General features: G+C 44.4%; 1 protein-coding gene across 7 annotated transcripts in view; it reads left to right on the top strand.

Moving 5' to 3' along the window:
* DGKI (diacylglycerol kinase iota) overlaps positions 1-19,771 on the top strand; it is a 240,820-nt gene that overhangs the window by 138,769 nt on the left and 82,280 nt on the right. For all 7 annotated transcript variants that reach the window (XM_033162115.1, XM_033162118.1, XM_033162117.1 and 4 more), the window contains 8 exons: positions 2,197-2,310; positions 3,363-3,500; positions 4,877-4,955; positions 8,148-8,203; positions 8,665-8,727; positions 9,376-9,449; positions 10,198-10,309; positions 12,074-12,273. In XM_033162115.1, coding sequence (XP_033018006.1) covers positions 2,197-2,310; positions 3,363-3,500; positions 4,877-4,955; positions 8,148-8,203; positions 8,665-8,727; positions 9,376-9,449; positions 10,198-10,309; positions 12,074-12,273 — 836 coding nt within the window. The remainder of the gene's footprint in view (positions 1-2,196; positions 2,311-3,362; positions 3,501-4,876; positions 4,956-8,147; positions 8,204-8,664; positions 8,728-9,375; positions 9,450-10,197; positions 10,310-12,073; positions 12,274-19,771) is intronic.

Genomic DNA, 19,771 nt, shown 5'->3' with positions numbered 1-19,771 from the left:
CCTGTGGTCTCCACCTACCTCAGCCAGCACCCAATCCTGCCTGGGGGAGGCGTTGCCAGGGGATTGGCCAGGTAAGGGGAGGAACCACCCAGCCCACACAATAGGTTTAGCTTACCTGGGAAATGGCAGTTGGGCTCCAGAGCTTCTCCCACCCTCCACTCCCTCAATTAACGCTTAATTTTGCAGGTTAACCTCTTTTTCCACAGGTACGCAGGCGCTGCTATGTCAAGGCCGCTGTTGAAGTGCCGGAAAGGAATTTCCCTGCATTGGCAGGTTTCGCCTTTCCCGTAGCAAAACCTCACAACTTTGGCGGTTTCAGGCCTTGGGCGGAATCCTTTAGTCATCTTCCTAAATGGGGGGGGCATGGGGCGGTGACTCCATGCCCCCAGAGCGGCGGCGATATCAGGGTTCCCGTTAAAGGGGTATTGGGGGGAAGCATTGGCCATACGCCTAGAGGTTGTCATTGCTCTCTCCCTCCAGCGGCGGCGAACGGGGGGTGGGCTCTCTGCTTGAACATATGTTCTCCAGAGCCAGCCCAATCCCCAAATATTCTGGATAACAATGAAGTTTCCCAGTTCCCCGGCTGGGGGCTGGGAAGGATAAACGCCCAATGCCTGAGCCAAGGTCTCCCTACATCTGAATCTTAATAAAGTTGTGGCCAATTTTAATCCCATAGCACGTTGTCTTGTGTCATTTTTCCGCTCAGGGGCTGCCTGGGGTTTGGGGGACTCTGCCTGACCATGCAAATAACTGGCAGTCTTGAACTAGGCAGGGAAAAGAGACAGAGGCTTGACCTGTTCCCTGTGCTGAATTCAAAGCTATGTCTTTGCCCCAGCCTCCGTCTCACTGAGCAAGGGAGCAAGTTATGTTGCAGTGCTAATGCTGTGAACCTTGCATCTTATGGTCAGCCCATGTATGTGCATAAATGAAAGGCCCCACTGTCTGATTCTACATGCAGAGATCCCGAGATCTTGCACCACTTGAGATATGTGATACGCGCAGCTGTATTTTAAAATGCTGGCCTTTGGGTTTGTTGTTTCCCCATTCCTTCCATTTCACATTTTGAGCTAACGGTGGCAGCATCTTCTCATTAATATGAGAGACACATGACTTATCTATGCTGAGGTTATGTTAGAAACAAATTAACGTCTCGTTGTTCCAAAAGCCATTAAATCTAGAAATGAAAATCTTGCTCAAATGGATTTAGTGAATATTCAATGAGACCAGATATTACTTTGCATTATTGAAAGAAACAGAAAGTGGGAGATTTTCCAGTGTACCTGCCCAGTTGTTAACTTTTCCTCTTCTGGCAATAAAATAGAACATCATCAACTTCAGGCAATCTGTATTCTAGACTTTTTTCAGTCAGCCTTCTGATTCGGAACAATTCAGAGGGTGTCTTATCCAATTTTCTAAAGACCATGCAGAGCATTTAGGATCCATAATAATATATTTAAAAAAAAAAAAAACTCAGCTGAAACCCCCAAAGCTTTATTTCTCAAAATGCAGCTGCTGAGAGCAAGTGGAGAATTTGGACTGGGGCTGTAGTACAACATGGAGGGTGAAAGGGAGATGAACCCTAAAGGAATCTAGGAGCAGGGAGAGAGCTTTGGCCACTGTGAGAACAGGATGCCGGGCTATAGATGGGCCTTTGTCCTAATCCAGCAGGGTCTTATTATATTATTATGGGGGTGTTGCTGTCCCAGCTTCTGCCCCTGATTGATTTCCTGCACAAACTTAAGCCCTCCCTGAGCTGCTATTAGCTGCGACAGGGAGAACCTGCAGGCAAAATGTTTTCTACTTGCATGTTTTCTTCTTGGTGGAGAGGAAACTATTTGTGAATGATAGTGTTTGTGTGTGATTTGGATCAGGGCCATCGCACAGAGAGGGGACATGAGTGAAATTATTTGTTTGTACTTATTTATTACATTTGTACCTCAACGTACCTGCTGGGAAATCAAGGCAGGGTATGTGTTTCTCTCGACCTTTTATCCCCGTTAATACTGTGATATAGGTTAGGCTGAGAATGGGTGATCCTGGTTTCCGGATTCTGATTTTTAAATTCATAGTATAAGCCACACACCAGCAGAAATAAAATTGCAGATGGGATATGGATTCGGAGAATCCCAAGTAGTGTGCCTTCACCGCCCCATAGCCTATGGTATCATTTCCTTTCCTGTAATATTTGATGTTTAGGTGGGCTGGATCCTCTCCATCCTGGATGAGCTGCAGCTGAACCCCCAGCCTCCTGTTGCTGTACTTCCACTTGGCACCGGGAATGACCTGGCTCGCACCCTCAACTGGGGAGGGGTAAGCGGATTGCATGTTATGCCTCAAAATATTTTATCAGACAATCACTGGCTGCCATTTGAAAGGTGTGAGATCTAGTTGAAGCAGGAGAAGGAATAGAGGTTTCTGAATATTCTCTTTAGGAGGTGGCAGGCTTCTCCATCATCAAACCCAGTAGGCATTTCCTCGGTGGATACAAAGTACACATTTCTTTGCTTGGGTACCACTTTCAAGAGATGTGTGAAACATGAAAGAGAAAAGGCTGCTTAGTCCCCGCCCCCCTTGCTATTTCCCCACAGATAATGAATTTTTCTATGTTGTTTTCACTAATATCACCACCATCATCATTAAAGAGTTTTTATATGCATTTTAAATGCAATTTCTCCTAAAATGCTTGCACACATTCTTTTTTTGTGTTCAGAACTGCATTGTAGCATTGAGAAAAGAAGGCATTTCAAAGGATAGCTGCATTTTGGTTAATTTATTGTTTTAAGATGTGCAAATTAGCCAAGTTTGCAATAAAATGCTAACTGAAGTTCATTTCTCCCTCACCCCTACCTCTATGGAGAGAAGACACTCCCCACTAACTGGTTTTATTTCCAAACCTATAAGGGAAAACAACTTAGGTGTTATGTGTTATCAGACAAATAGCTGGAAGGAAAAGGGTTAAACAGCCCCCCCACCTACCTCACATCTGCCCCCAATCACAGTACTTCAAGTCTGTTTTTCATTACAAAAAACCAAACAAACAGCAACACTAAATAACTCATCTCGTTTGAGCCTGAAAACTTGGCCTACTATCACTCGGTTTTATTTCATTCTTAATGCATAAATCTCCTTTTGGTCTAATGTTTGGGAATTTCTGGGAGTAATATCCCCCCCCCCCAAAAAAAAATAATGATTCTAGCAACCTCTCTCACTACCTCTTGAAAATAATGGAATAATTGGAATTCACATACAAGCTTTTAATAACATTGACAATCCCATATTCTGATCAAGTCTCTGCAATACATCATTTAATGAGTAGAAATGCCAATTGTTGACATCAGACTATGAATATCTCCTATTTCCAGGGATACACAGATGAGCCTGTTGCAAAAATTCTCTGCCATGTAGAAGATGGGACCATTGTCCAACTGGACCGGTGGAACCTCCAGGTGGAGAGAAATCCTGATTTGCCCCAAGATGAACTAGAAGATGGAGCACGGAAGGTTAGTATGAGATCTTCCTCTACCGGAACAAACCGAAGGAAGAAAATCAGGGTTCGTGCAGGATGACAAGGGAATGCTGCCCAGGAGTGCTAAGAATTTACAGTACTTTTCTGGCTTAAATAATTGCATTTATTTACATGGTTGTTTGCTGTTTCTAGAAAGGCAGAACTAGAGCCAGCCAATGATCACAAAATAAACCCTATCTGTTAGCAGCATTAGGTCATTTAAAAGAAGTAAAATCAAAAGAACTAAACCTTTGAGTCCAGTAGACAGGGACCCACCGGTCCCTTGGCTGGTGATGGCAAATTTCCTGAGCAAGCCTGTGAGCTGTTGAAAGCGAAACGGTATTCTTTACTGCCTCTGCAGCTTGGCTAATGAGCGCCACTAATTAGCAACAGTCGAGTAGTAAACTTCATTGGTGCTCTGGACCAGGCAGACCTTCTAAGCCAGTCTTGTAAACTTGAGGTGAACTTCTGATGCTACATGCTTCACCTGTAGCAGGAGGCATTTCCAGAGAAGAAATCTGAATTGCTTAAGAAAAAGGTCCTACAGGATGCGGGCGACCTTTTTGTGCTCCTTTTACAAAGTCCTCCTTTGCCTCCTTCCACTTCATATGGGGGACTGTCTCCGAGTGGTAGAGCATTTGCAGAAGAACCCAGTTTCATTTCCTGGCCTCTCTATTATTATTATTTTTTTAATGCTGTAGCTCGGAAAATAATACTTCTTGCACAACTGCTGGCAGTCAGATCATAAAATATTGGGTTAGTTGAACAAGGCAGCCTGCTATGAGAATATGGAGCTATCGTGCCTAGTCAGTCTTGCCCAAGGTGTCTGTCAGGGAAAGAGGGGCTACTCGGGAGGAGCAGGGAGAGAGAGAGAGGAGCAAGATAGTGTTTCCTCCAGGGAAGGGGGGTCACTGGGTTATAGAGAGCAGCCACCGATAATCTCCACAGATTCATCTCCCAGCTCAAGCCACCGTCAGGAACTGTCACCGGAAGAGGGGGAGATGCCAGGCTCCGGGAGGGCAGGGCAAAGACCAAGAGCAGTCAGTCTCAGACAGGAGGATGAGACGATGGGGGGAAGGGGGCGGCGGTGACGTCATTTTAGAGTGCCCAGCCGTTGGTTTTGTTGGTGGGCACACCAAAGCCCGCCACTCTGAGAATCTGAAAGTAACTGAGCAGACGTACTCCAGAGACTCTGTAACTACATTATGAAAAATAAATAGTTTTAGCTTACCGGAGAGCTTGTCGTTTCTCATGAGCAACATCCAAGGCAGGAGCAATCCCTCACAGTGTCCTAACATTTGCCATTGCATAGTCTTAATTTTTCTTTTCACACACAACATTTCCCTTGTTCCCCTTGTCTTATCATTGCAGCTTCCCCTCAGTGTTTTCAATAATTACTTCAGCCTGGGATTTGATGCTCACGTTACACTGGAATTCCATGAATCTCGAGGTGAGAGAACAAAAAATGGTATCTCCTCTTCCTGAGCAGCAGGGTGGAAAATGAATAGGTTGTGAACGCCTTCCTCAAAGAGGTGCTTTACCTTATATAGCAGGCAGAGCTGCAACAGGTGTGGACTCTTCCATTGTAGTACAGTGTGGGATGAGCTTGAGGTGGAGACTGTTCCTATCCCTCAGAACACAATAGAGGAGTTAAAGCAGGGATGATGAACCTGTGGCCCTCTCGATATTCTTGGACTTCAACTGCAATAATCCTTGACCCCACTCGCCATTTTGGACTTGGAGGGTGACAGGTGCCCAAGCCCTGAGTTAAAGGAAAACAGGAAATGATTTAGGTTTCTCTTTAAGAGCTTAAGGTTTCTCCATACAAGCTGCTTATCAATCAGCTGGTTTTTGTGTGTGCATACATGATGCATGCAATGTTTTAGAACATTCACTCGGATCTGTTTGTGGGAAGGCTAAATGTCTTCCCGTAAACCTCTCATTTTCCTACTTGCAAAACAATCTGTCTTTTAAAACAAGAAGTGGATTTGTTGTGCCATATTGCTTCAATCCACTTTAACAGTCTAAACCTAAATTTGTGGTATGCATTTGAATCCCTCCTGCAAAGTCCGGAGGTGACCTAAGAGTCTATACCTCTAAGCTGCTTGTTCATGAGAAAAATCTCAGAGGAGACCTAGCTCCACCTCTTCCTAGGCTTCCACCCTAAAGGATTGCCAACTCCTTTCTGGCAGGGATCATGTAGTTGGGGGGTTTGGGCTGCTTTTAACTCTTCAAGGTAACTTTATATTATTTTATACAATGAGTCATGTTGACACTGGGCTTTTCTCCTCTCTCATGTGGTTTAGCTATTATTGTATATTGCATCAATGCTTTCTTTTAAAGTTGTTTTTATTTTAAAATGTTGCACACAGCATAAAGGTTCTCTATTATGAGGTGAGCAATAAAACCAATCAATAAATGTACTCTTACCAGCTACACAGAAGGTAGATGTTCAGCAGATGAATCTTTTTCGTTGCGTGGTGATCATTTACTGTTGCTGCTCAAAGTTTCACCTGATAAACCTCTGCCTGCTGTGCAATGTCAAAGAAATAGGGGCCCTGCCAATACAGTGGCACCTCTGGTTACGAACTTAATTCATTCCAGAGGTCTGTTCTTAAGCCGAAACCGTTCTTATCCTGAGGCACGCTTTCGCTAATGGGGCCTCCTGCTGCACATGCGCCTCCGGCGCACGATTTCCGTTCCCATCCTGGGGTAAAGTGCACAACCAGGAGCAGCTACTTCCGGGTTAGCGGAGCTCGTAACCTGAAGCATTCGTAACCAGAAGTGTTCATAACCAGAGGTACCACTGTAAACAATTGGAAATCCTACCAATCTTCTTTTGTAAAAGAAGGTAGAGCAGGAGGTAGAGCAAAAATCTGGGCTGTCCTTGCCTGATTCTTCTGAATATGATACACTGTGCTATGAAAGGTTGGGGATATATTGTGAAGATGCAGGACTTGCGTGACTACTTTAGGAGCAAGACTGGCACTCCAGAAGAATCCCTACTAAAGTGCACAATAATATTTGTCTTTGTTCATGTGAACAAAGTACTCGTATCTGTTTTGAAACATTGCCCTTAATACTCATGTAGTTCCATACAGCGCAAACCAGCCAAGCACTAATGGGCAGTCATTATGATAGATGTCTGTATGCTAGGAAATCATATTGATGATACCCAAGTTGTTGTTCAGTTGCCTTGTTTGGCATGTGGCTGATTTAACTACAACCATACTTGTCCTCGTTTTCATGCTATCACAAAGCCATGCAAAAATGTGTGTGTGTGTGTGTCCCTGCTTTTTAAAAAAGAACATCCTAATGCCAGGCTAAATAAAGATCTGAATGCCTGACGGAAAGAGCGAATGCATATTTTATCGTGTTTAAGATGACTGTGAGCAGTAAGCATAATAATGAAGGGCCATGGAAGGGCAAAGGAATGAAGTGATGACAGCTGCGCACTCATTTCCATGTGCACATGTGCTGGTGTGCATGCCAAATGTGCCTGGGACTATATAGTAGGGATGAGGTCCTAAGCTACTTTCTCACTTAGCAGAAGCATTACTTAATCATGAAGTCATATTGCGCTATAAAGAATGAATGTACATTATTCCAGGGATGCCAATGTGTGCATGCATGTGTGTTTGTGTGTGCACGCAGGCACACACACGCTTTTAGAGGAGAGTGAAACCGCTTTGGGAAAAAGCAAGCTGTAGGCTGAGTAATTTGGCCAGAAAGATTTCCCCCCCTGTTAATTCAGAGTTTCCCACCTCTTAAATGAATTTTGATACATAATGTTGGTGTGGGGGACCCTCTGGGAGTTTGCTTTAGTGTCCTTATTGTTTGTGGACTTCCTTTTGGTGTCTGTGTGTTTCAGACAGATGCTGTTTTCTGATAAGTAAGGAGGGTTGTTAGTTTGATTGAAGGCTTGTCCTCTGGGGGGCTGGTCCTTAGCGTTCAATCAGAGCAAATGACAATTTGGTTTTCTCCAGATTGATGTTTTCTCCAATTTAGCACTAAAGAGCAGGTTTTCCCTGGGAAAGGAGTGGGGCAAGGGTAAACCCACTCAGACTCATATCTAGAAAGTGTGAGTCCGAGCAGAAAACCGCTCAGACTTGTGCTTTCTTGGAACTGGAGAAGTGGACTTGGGGCGAGCCCTGAGTGTACTTTTCAACAATGTGTGTTGCCACTTTTCAACAATGATCTGCAGATTTGAGGGTGGTTCACAACATGAAGATATGATATTAAAACACAAAATACAATATAAAAGCACAAGGCGCTGTTATAAGAAAAAGTGCTCCTTTCCCCTTATGGGGTACCCAAGAGCCCATATAGAGTCCTTATGTAGGTTCTCTATTGGTAGGAGAAAATAACAGAGGCCATCCAGAGAATATTGAGAAGCAAACTGGCTAGTAAGCCTGATCTTTATTAAACTGTTGCAACAGGGCTTTGCTTCTCAGTATTCTCTGGTTGGGAACACAGAAAACAAAGATGCATCCTTTTCGCCCCTCCTCTTTAGTCAGCAGCCAGCAATGGCTAGAAACTCAGCTGTTTGCCTGCCAGAAGGAAAATAAGGAACTGAACCATCTGTTTAATTGACTTAGTAAAGATTCCTTGTATTGTGCTGTTTTCTTCTTCTTTATCACAGAAGCAAATCCTGAAAAATTCAACAGCCGCTTTCGAAATAAAATGTTTTATGCTGGGGTGAGTTGAAATGTGTTTTCCCGAATCCAAATTTTGCTGCTTTTTTTGGGGGGGGGGGTAAACAGTTTATTCTTTTTTTATTGCTTTAATTATCGAGGATCATCACCACTGTTCTTTGGGACATCAACCAATTGGCGCAGATAGCACATCATCAGGCTCAATCTTGAGCCCCTTTGAAGTCACCTGACATCATAATGAAATTGGGTAATTGACAGTTTGGGCTGGGCTCCCATTCCATGCCGATGTCTGATTGAACGAAACTTTGATAATTACAAATGTCATATTAACTGAGATCAACTGCAGCACTTAACTGTGCCCTGAAACTCAGCCTCTTTCTGTGGGGCAACGTCACTTAACAAGGCCTTGTTTTCACTCCAGATCCTTGACGCAACAAAAATGAAACTCAGATGAAATTATTATATCACACTTCTTTTCCCCGTCCACTTTTCTGTATAATTTAGGCAGCCTTTTCAGACTTCCTTCAGAGAAGCTCCAGAGATTTATCCAAGCATGTGAAAGTTGTGGTGAGTATAAAAAGGGGAGCTATGTTTTTTGCTGATGTGTTGGAGAGTTGGCTGGTAAAACGAGATGAGAAAAGTTTCATCTTGATTGTAAAGTTGCATACTTTTTCGTGAAGACAAGTGGAAATTATTTTCACTTACACTTAGTGACGCTTGGGAATCTGGGCTGGTAGCTAGATTTGTTGTTCCAGAGTTGCCAGTTTTAACATGGAACAAGACTTCCATGCCTTTAACTGAAACGAAAAAAGGAAGGAGAAGGAAGGAAGGAAAGTGGGCGCAATAAATTGATTTCAGCAAGTGTGCTTTCTGGCTTACACCAACCTTCCTTCCTTCCATGTTTATTTTTCCAGTGTGTACCCCACATTTAAGTCTGCACTAGATGTTTTATTTCCCACTAGATGTAATGGCACTTGGATCAAACCACATTAACATATCTGGAGTACTTGCTTTTGCCATGGGAACATAGCAAAAATAAATACACTAGGGGCTTGCTCCTCTTTGTTTCATCTGGGCTTCTTGTGTGATGTGGCCTTACTTGTTTTGGTTTTTTAAAATTTAAGTCCAAGATCTCATTGAAATAAATCCACAGATGTTTATTTTATAATAAACCTTAATACATACTTGTGTGCTCTCTCTCACTCTCTTTGGCAGTGTGATGGCACAGACCTGACCCCAAAGATCCAGGAGCTGAAATTCCAGTGTATAGTGTTTTTAAACATACCCAGGTAAGGACATGTCGTGGGAGGACTTGCGACAGGATGAGGGAACCCTAGGAGGGGAAACCATTTTTGAATAATAGACAATTGTCCCATAGATCTAGGATTAGATCTCTAGCAATTACCTGAAAGGGCAGTTGTTATAGTTCTATCCCCCCTCTCCCCCTCTCAATCCCCCTCACACTGAATTGGAAGACCTAATGGAAATAAACCAATGGAAAGGAGGGAACAGCCTCCCATTGTCCTCTTTCCTCAGCTGGAAGACCTTACTCGCTTTTTGAGGAATTGTTGTACTTTGGTGATGTGAAGAGTTGAAACCAAAGAGGTGGTGGGAGGGACTGACCATATGGAGCATTGAAAATAAAAATGAGTTTCCTCTTTGCCTTACTCTCTCAGACCTTATTCAAACAGCTAACTGTGGGATAAATATGAGTGTGCAACCAACCAGCCCCTGCCCTGCAAATGGAGAATTGACCACCCTGTTCTGCATGATGTAACTCTGGTATAAAGCAGAGGTGTTCCTTCTGAAACCTTATCCTATCGGAAATATATTTGTAGAAGACCTATGCTTGGTTTTGTTGCCAAAAGCCAAGTGGGCCAGATGTTCAGTGTTTGCTCAAATCCCACAATATCCTCAAACTCTTTCTAACCTCTCACATTCACGCTTGTGGGCTTTTCATGGGCATCTGGTTAGAAGCTGAACTAAAGAGGCTTTTACTTTGAACCAGCTGAGCTCTCCTTATGTTTTTCTGTTCAGGTATTGTGCTGGCACAATGCCCTGGGGGAATCCAGGAGATCACAGAGAATTTGAACCACAGCGGCATGACGATGGTTACATTGAGGTCATTGGGTTCACCATGGCCTCTTTGGTGAGTCTTTTTCATAGATTGCCTCCTGCAAGCAAACTGTCTATAAGTCAACCAGAGCAAGAGCTAACTCAGAGAGAATAAACCAAATGGCTGGTTTCCAACAATAACTGAGTATGTAGAATGAATCTTCCTCACTCCTAGGTTTGCCATTTGACGGAACAGTGAAGGATGGGTGACCACCCCTTCCTTCTACACCTGAAAAAATGGCTTGCAGGAAGGACTTTGTTGCTATCTTAATATCTGGTGCTATAGTTATTGCCTCCTCCCATTTTTATTCCTTGTTTCTCTCCATGTCTTTAACCCTGTAGTTTGCTTTTTTGAGACAATGGGAGCTATATAGTTTGTCCAAAGATGGGAGAGGATGACCAATAATCTTTTGGGCTGTGGTTATTACCTTCTGGAGCATTTTCCTGTCGATGACTGTGCACCTGGCAAACCAAGCACAGATACAGTATGTAAGAACGCTCTCTATGCTGCCTCGATAGAAGGACACCAGCAGTCTCTCACTCAGATTGTTCTTCTTTTAAAATCTGAGGAAATAAAGTCTCTGCTGGGCCTTCTTTACCAGAGCAATGATATTAGTGCTGCAGGTCATACCCTGCTCGGTAGTAACACCCAGAAACTTGAATATAGCCACCCTCTCCACCCGGTTCCCACCAATATACAAGGGCTGAATGTCCACCTCCCCCCCCCCCCCGTAGTCCACTACCAGTTCTTTGGTCTTAGCGATATTGTCTTAGCAACATTAAGGACCAGATTATTTTCTCCGCACCAACCACAGAGCCGCTCCACCTTGTCCCAATAGATGGACTCATCCCCCTCAGAAATGAGCCCCACCACAGTGGTGTCATCAGCAAACTTGATGATTTTGTTGCTAAGATGTGTAGCTGTACAATCATACGGATAAAGGGTATACAGCAGAAGAGCAAGGAACAATCACTTCTCCAGGGCATCAACCTTTCCCTACCTGTTGCTAACTGTCTCTCCCACCCACATACCAGTACCTTTATTGCTTCCAAGTGCCTTTTAAACAGCACAGCAAGTCAAACTTTGAAGCTTGTAAATGTTATTGGCGTGTGACTCCAAGGGTTAAACTTCATGTGGCACCAAACATTGCTTTTATCCATTTTAATTGGAATTAGTGACCATGAGGAGCCCCAATCAGGACCCTTGGTGGGTAGGCACAGGGAGTTTAACCCTTTCCACACACCACCATGGTCCCAATGAAAATTGCCCCCCCCAACCTACTATTTACACTCAGAGAGAAGTTCCTATTGGTACATGTTTAATGTCTTGAGGAAAGGCAAAAGCGAAAAAGCCCAGAGCAGACAGCTCATAAATATCCACCATCCACCCTAAAAGAACCATTTGGGACTTTAAAAAGACCTGTGTTCACCGAGGAAAGGCAGAATCTAGTAAGGCTGGGACAGGGATCGAGTACCATCACCCCCATAATATTTTACCTTAGTATATGTATTTTTGTGCACATTCCTTGGCTGGACTGCACAATTTGGAGGATTGCAAATTTCAAAGCATGGCTGGGTTTCAGTTTGCACATTTGTTTCCAAAAATGTGAATAAGGTAGATTGGCCTTTAAATGCAAACCGAATCAAATATCTCAGAGTCAGTAGGTACTGAATCACCTGCTGAAAGCAATCCTTGAGTTCATATGGTCTTGCAAATAACGCAGTACATTTTAGCCAGATTTGATGACTTGAACTGATTCCGCCCCTCTTTTTCTCCTCTTCTATTTCTGTTGCTAAGGCTGCTCTTCAAGTGGGAGGCCACGGAGAAAGGTTGCACCAATGCCGGGAAGTGACGTTGCTGACGTACAAGTCCATCCCCATGCAAGTGGATGGGGAGCCTTGCCGGCTGGCTCCCTCGCTAATCCGAATCGCCCTGAGGAATCAGGCCAATATGGTGCAGAAAAGCAAGAGGAGGACATCGATGCCTATGCTCAACGAGTGAGTTAGCTGCATGTGCATCTTGGGAACAGGGAAATGGCAAAGTTGAGCCAAGTCAGTGATGGATCAAAGACATGGCCGAACTATGCCAAACAGCATCCTGTCATTCTGCACCTGTCCAAATGATATGGCATACCTCCTCCTTTCACCGAATACCCCACCTTTGTTTGTGCTTAGCATGCAAAGACAGCTATACAGCCAGAGAAGCAGGAACCCTTTTCTTACCTCACAATATATAATAGCAATGCTTCCCTCCCCTGCAATTCAGTGCTGGCTGCCAGTACTTTAAATGTCAGAATAACTCAGGACGATACCATCACCCTAGCTCTCCAGTTACAGGTGGGTAGCCGTGCTGGTCTGCCATAGTCGAAACAAAATAGAAAATTCTTTCCAGTAGCACTTTAGAGACCAACTGAGTTTGTTCTTGGTATGAGCTTTCGTGTGCATGCACACTTCTTCTATCTGAAGAAGTGTGCATGCACACGAAAGCTCATACCAAGAACAAACTCAGTTGGTCTCTAAGGTGCTACTGGAAAGAATTTCCTAGCTCTCCAGTCACTTGTTCGTGGAACATTTACTGTATTCTGGTGAGTTTAAATTTTCTCACAGTATCCTTTCCTGATAATTTCACCCTCGCAGAGCCTTCACTCTGTAACATTGTTGTTGTTGTTGTTCAGTCATTCAGTCTTGTCCGACTCTTCGTGACCCCATGGACCAGAGCACGCCAGGCACGCCTATCCTCCACTGCCTCCCGCAGTTTGGCCAAACTCATGCCAGTCACTTCGAGAACACTGTCCAACCATCTCATCCTCTGTCGTCCCCTTCTCCTTGTGCCCTCCATCTTTCCCAACATCAGGGTCTTTTCCAGGGAGTCTTCTCTTCTCATGAGGTGGCCAAAGTATTGGAGCCTCAGCTTCAGGATCTGTCCTTCCAGTGAGAACTCAGGGCTGATTTCCTTCAGAATTGATAGGTTTGATCTTCTTGCAGTCCATGGGACTCTCAAGAGTCTCCTCCAGCACCATAATTCAAAAGCATCAATTCTACGGCGATCATTGTTAGCCTGAAGTTAATCCAACCCTCAGCACAAGACTCTCAATCTAAGTTGAAACGAACAACCCTCCCCCTCCAACATTTCCCTTCTCTTAAAAAACAACAACCCTTCACCGAATATTATCTTGATCTATGTTGCCCAGGCATTTGGCGACATTTCACTAATACAGGAAAACTCACTGGGTTTTGAAATGTTTTCCCTACTACATCCTCCCTCCCCTTACCAAATGACTTAGAGCTTTCCCCTTGTGTTCCTTGTGGGAATGAAGTTTGTTTTTTCATCCAAAGAGCTATTACTCCCACAGTTCCAACACCACAAGCTTTTAAATTGGTAGCGCATAGCATTTATGTATTGTATTAGAGGATTCAGGGTAGTTCACATAACCTGATAATGTGTAGAACACAAATCAATATCATTCCTATATTGCAGATGGTGGAGGAGAAACTTTGGATAGGTCTCCTGTATTGTTATGAGGAGGGCCGGGATACTTGTAAAAATGTGACATTACGCACACTCCAGAAAAGGCCCACGTAGCCCCCACTTTTTGTGGAAAAGTGGATTGTATGTTACTTATCAAACATTATACAATTCTTTTTTTATTGTCACTAGACCTGAATGTGCTGTTCCATCCATGAACAAACAGGCCCTTCTACAATTTTCTAAAGCTTAGTGCCAGTGTACAATATCAGGTTTGCTCCTGAAGACGATCGGAACCAACGATAGTCAGATTCCACCTTTAAAACACACACACACACACACACACACACACACACAGCCAATATCAGGATTTTTGTCACCAGATATGGAATCCTAGTAGTTGAATGCCCTTGTTTAACAGAGCCTCTTCACACCATCCCTGTTTTGCCCCTGAAACACAGATGAGCTCTTCAACAATATTGGCAGCTATTCATTTCTCTCCCCCTCTCTGCTTGTTTTCAGTGAAGGGAACTGATTTAAATTATGGGCTAGGAAATAAGAATCTGTCTCAAGATGATAATTGTGTGTGGTCTTTTTGGCTCCTTCTGAAAATATCATTACCGAATGGGTTGTGACTGGATTTGATTTTTCATTTATTTTATTTATGTGGGTTTTTAACACATTCAGTGCCCCCAAAATACTGTGTTGTCCTGCACAGCTTTACTTCCGGCAAGAGGTGACCAAATAAGTATTGGAGAAAAGACCCCATGCTTCAGTCCATGCACTACAACAGAGCTGGGGAAGGTCCTTCTACCTGGCCCTTGGGAATTTTCCCAGGTCACATCAGCCCAGTGTTGCACCCTCCTTAAATGTTCTTGCCTGACTGGAATGTGTCCTTGAACTCTGATAATGACCTTTGCTTGCCTGGATTGGAAGGCAGAGAGGGGCACGTGAGTGTGTGTGGAAACTAGCCTACCATTGAATGCTACATTTGTTTTGCCTCTGGCCCTTGGAAGGCTGTGACCTTTGGACTGAAAAAGATTCCTTACCCCTGTGCTACAGAGTGGGGATGTTAAGGCCTATATCCTCTGCCTTCTATTTCTATGTCAATTCATCTTCAAGAAACAACCCAGCAAAAAAGAAAAAAAAAGAGAGAGTTTATGTGTGAGAAAAAGATATGATCAGGTATCAGCTAAGGGACCTAGGCAAAGAGTCTCCTGAGGTCCAAGAGGAGACTTCAATTTCCACCAGCTCTCTTTCTCTCTGCAGTCACTTTGTTCTGAAGATGCTGACCTCTGCACACTCTTTCAGCCATGTCCTTCCTAGAGTGCTGGATACTGGACTGCAGATGGTCCTATTGCCTTACCATTTCCTCCTTACTTTTGCCCTACTTTACAGAGGACGTCCATCTATCTGAACGACTGTCAGAGGACAGTCCTCTGACTTAAGGAGTCCTCTATGTGAAGAGCTGTCCCGTCTTAAGTCTGAGAAAGAATCTTAAGGAGGGAAAGTAACCAGGGGCCTTGGAATGGCCCAACCATAGGTAGCACCTAGATAGCAGGCTGAGCATCCATGGTCACAACCTTCCCCACTATGCATTGTGTTTCTATTTAAATTATGGCAATTATTTTCTGAATGGGCATCTAGACGTATAAATTAGTATACACAGATCCTTTGCAAATTGTCCTTTTATGCCCTCTTTTTGGTTTTTTGGGTGATGTGTAAATGGCCACTCTAGGTAGCAGATACCTCATTCCCCTCACATGCCATCCCCATTCACATACATAACATGAGGGGGCAGAGTGGGCCTTACTTTGGGGGGGGGGAAGTGACCCTGAATTTACCTCTTTTCAGTCTCAGACAGTTTCTCCCTTACAGGGCTTTCTTCCTTTATGTAAGTTGTTATACAAAAAAAAAAAAAAAAAAAAAAAAATGCTCCTTTTCCCTTATGGGGTATTCCAGGGCCCACATAGAGTCCTTAAGTGGGTTCCCTATCAGTAGGAAAAATAACAAAAGCCAACCAGAGTAAATTGAAAACCAAAGCGGCTAGTAAGCCTGATCTGTATTCAAGGAACTGTTGCAACAGGGTCCCCATTCACCACATGCAGCAGGGAGGAGAACCCTTAACAATGGTGCACAAGCCCTTATATAGACTTCCAGGGCGATTGTGATGCTTCCCACGAGTAACGACTCCAGACTGCTGATCTGTATATTTACATTGCTTTATTATACAGATATGTACAAGTCAGAGCTAAAGTTCTAGCATCCATTCAGTCACTTTCAGATCCCGGAAGTGGTGCTCGGCGGGAACGCCTCCAACACAGTAGTTGGGGCACCCCACATCTCCTCCTCTCTTCCTTCCGTTTGAGCCCCCAGCGTTGTTGAGGTGACGGAGCTGCCACCTCCCCCTCTGTTCCCGAGCTGCTCAGTTATTTGCTTAGGTGGCGTTCGGGCTCTCTAGAGTCTGACAGCCCCTCCACCATCACTGTTGCATGACATGCTTGGACTCTCCAGGCGTTGCTCGGAAACCTCAGCATCCGAGAGCCCTCGCATCCCCTCATTGTGCTGTCTGCTGACCCCTGGTGGTCCCCTGACATAGACTTTTGAAATTGCCCACCCCGTAGCCCAAGACCACCCCCCTAAAACATACATACATCACAGAAGGAGTCAGTCTACAGCAGGGGAGGCGGTCTACAGCAGAAATCCTGTTTGCCAGGATACCTGATAATGGTCACTGAATGCATTACTTGGGCAGTCTGGTCATTCTGGCCATTCTTTTGTGATGGTTAATACTTTAGTTCCTGAATCCAGGTCACAGGCTCATTCACACAACAGGTTCATACACAAACACACCCTAAAGACAGGATTTGCAAGTAAAAAGACAATGGGAAGGCTTTCCCCATTTGCCTCCCTTACTGCAGAGGAATATTTGAGGTCATTGGGAGAGTCAGAATGGCTCCAGAATTGCTCTCCCATACTATTTCAGACACATGGTTCATATATTTAGATATGTGTGCGTTTATGAATATTTATTCTGTATTTGAGACCTTAAAATTCTTATAACAAAGTCAAGGAAATGCCTGACAAATGACTGTGCCAAGGGAAGGGAGGAGAGTCAGGCTAAGTGCTCCTCTCTCACATACTTCTGTGGTTTACGATGTTAATTAAAGGGTCCATAACCTACTTCTCTTCCTCTTCCTCCTCCTCCTCCTAATAATAAACCTAATATAAAATGAGAACAGAATGAAAACTTCACAAGATAGAGCAGAAACAGAAGAAAGTGGGGAGGGCTAACTGAAAAGGCAGTGAAACAAACAAAAAAAAGTCTTCACAGCCATCATGAGGCCGCCACTAGAGCTGAGTAGACTTTGGGTGGCAGCAGGACATATAGCAATGGCAAATGTCATGGTAAGGCCAGTTTGTGAGAGAAGGTGGCCCCCAAATCATTTTTTTAATTGTTAAAGCAAGACACCTGTCCCCTTCCCAAATTATATATTGAACGGTTGGGTTCCTGAGTGGCCCCAAGATATCTACTTTGGCCCTTAGGGTTCTGTTTACCAAGGAAGCCATGTATCGTCAACTCCTATGTCCACGTTGGAGGACAGGAAGCTGCCATATGAATGTACAGTGTGGTACCTCCCTAGGGTTACAGATGCTTCAGGTTACAGACACTTCAGGTTACAGAATCCGTCAACCCAGAAATAGTACCTCAGGTTAAGAACTTTGCTTCAGGATGAGAACAGAAACCGTGCGGCGGCGGCAGCGGGAGACCCCATTAGCTAAAGTGGTACCTCAGGTTAAGAACAGTTGCAGTTTAAGAACAGACCTCCAGAATGAATTAATTTCTTAACCCGAGGTACCACTTTACTCAGAAGTAACTTTAACTGGAATAGGTCAGTCCTAAATGAAGGAATATCCTGGGGATGGGGAGCTTTGGGCATGTCAACAGAAGCAAGAATATTGACTGAAGAACACACATCTTATTAATGTTTGCTTGCTTCTGTTGCACTGATGAGAAAAAAGCAGCTATAATCCCACGAACTAATAAAACGGAAGCATCTGGGTTTGAACCAGTTTTGGCCCTGACTTGTGAGCTAAATTAGCATAAATAATCCTGTTTAGGTGATCTATGGACTGGGCTGAGGCTTGCCTCTGTGGCACAGTATGCAAGATGAACCCAGTTGATAGGAAGTGCTGTGTCACTATACTGTATGGAGCTGAAAACTATTTTCTACAGCATACAATATTTGTTTAAAACGTTTTCCTTCAGCAAACATCCCTCTGAGTTCCTCCCCCAAATTCTTTGCATGAAGCTAATGTGAAACACATGCAAACATTGCTAGAGCAAATTAGTTTAAACTTTAAAAGTCTGGGATAATATCTGCAGAATGTTTGGTTAAACTGGCAAACAGTGTCCACATTTAATATATATTGAGTGAATTTGCAGGCTTCCTACTGGCTTTATCTTTTTGATGTTGATGATGACAGACCCTTCCGAGTTACATAACAGCATCCTTCTTTGGCGTATTCCAGGACTATGGGGCTCTGCATGGCTGGAAATTGCCCCATTTTCTTTAATATTAGGAAGCATTCCGAATGCTGAAATGGAGTGCATGTTTCAGTGGGGCTGCATACTTGGGGTATCATCTGCCATTGAACGTGATGGGGCAGCAGTTCCTGTTGGCATGGAGCTTTCTGTGCTCTATCAGAGGCTGTATTGTCCTTTTGTGTGTAGTGACTCACTTCTATGACAGCTAGACAGCTTAAATTTGGTAGTGGCAGTGCTGACCCAAGGCACTTTGGTACCTGAGGTGAACCACAAAATGGTGCCCCCCCCCAGCCAGGAAGAGTGGAAATCTACATCGGGAACAAAGGAGAGGGGAATCAAATCAACCTTGCCCAATGGTTGAACTGGGAATCAAGGTGGGTGCGGAGCCCAGGAAGCCCCAGATAGGCAGCCCCACCATTTCCTCCCTAGGGGTGAAAGAGTAGCAGTGTCTCCAGTTTGCTGGGATTCCACTGTGGAGGCAGCATGGGGGTTGGGGTGCTGAAGAGGTGGTAGATCTGACCTCCAGGGAGTGCATTGCAGCCACTGTTGGCACCACAGCAGCAGAAGCAGGTGATGTGTTCCTCAGTGGCTGGATCTGCCACCTGGATCTTGCCACCAGAGGTAGCTGACATCATCCAAGAGACCCGGTCATTAGAAAAGTCTGTACCTTGTCCACCTCTCTTTCAAAACGTGCAGCAGGAAGTCTTAACAGTGGCTACTTCTTTGGCTCAGAGCAAGCCAAAGTACAGAAGGGCAGGGTGGCTGAGCCATGGGAATTCTGTTTTCTCTTTAAAACACTTGAAGCTGCTGAGTTGTGCGGCTGGCCAGCAGGATTTGCAGCATCAGGAGCATAGTTTGCATAGCCATAGTTTATTGCACAGCCACATGTTCACTGGTGTGTCTCTTACCGCAAAGCCCACAAAGAGTGGGCAGCCTAAGTGCATTTTTAAGTGGGGAAAGGGTTGGTTCAGGCTCACAGGCACAGTTTCTGCAATAGGTGATGTTAAATCCTGCCACCCCTCCCCCTCTTTAAGTTTTGCTCCACCCACTTGTATGGAACAATGGGGATGCAAATGGAAGAGACAAGGATACCATTGTCCATCTCAGGCGCTGATGTTTCGAGGATCTGAGGGATGTGTGTGTGTGTCCCCTTTAGGGATTTCCATCTTAAGAGATGGAGCCCCTAGAATTCTGCTACTCCATGGCAGCCCTCTCTGCTGTTTATTGATGGACACAGAGCCTGGAGCTTGTGGCAGGGGACACCATATACGCACAAATTAATCTCTCCACATGCTTTAGATTGGACAGGGGGGGCTATACAGCAGCTGGGAGCTAGTATTCACATTATGGGGGAAAATATAGCTCTACCCCTGAATTTTCCCTCCCCAAGTTCAGCAAAATCTTGCATTTCATGTATTTATTTACTGCATTTCTTTTCCACTTTTCCTCCAAGGAGTTCAAGGTGGCATGGATAGTTCCCC

Source organism: Lacerta agilis, chromosome 10 (genome assembly GCF_009819535.1).
Source record: "Lacerta agilis isolate rLacAgi1 chromosome 10, rLacAgi1.pri, whole genome shotgun sequence".
In the NCBI taxonomy this organism is placed as follows: domain Eukaryota; kingdom Metazoa; phylum Chordata; class Lepidosauria; order Squamata; family Lacertidae; genus Lacerta; species Lacerta agilis.
Note: the sequence above shows the minus strand (reverse complement) of the source record. Positions and strands in the feature narration are given on the sequence as shown.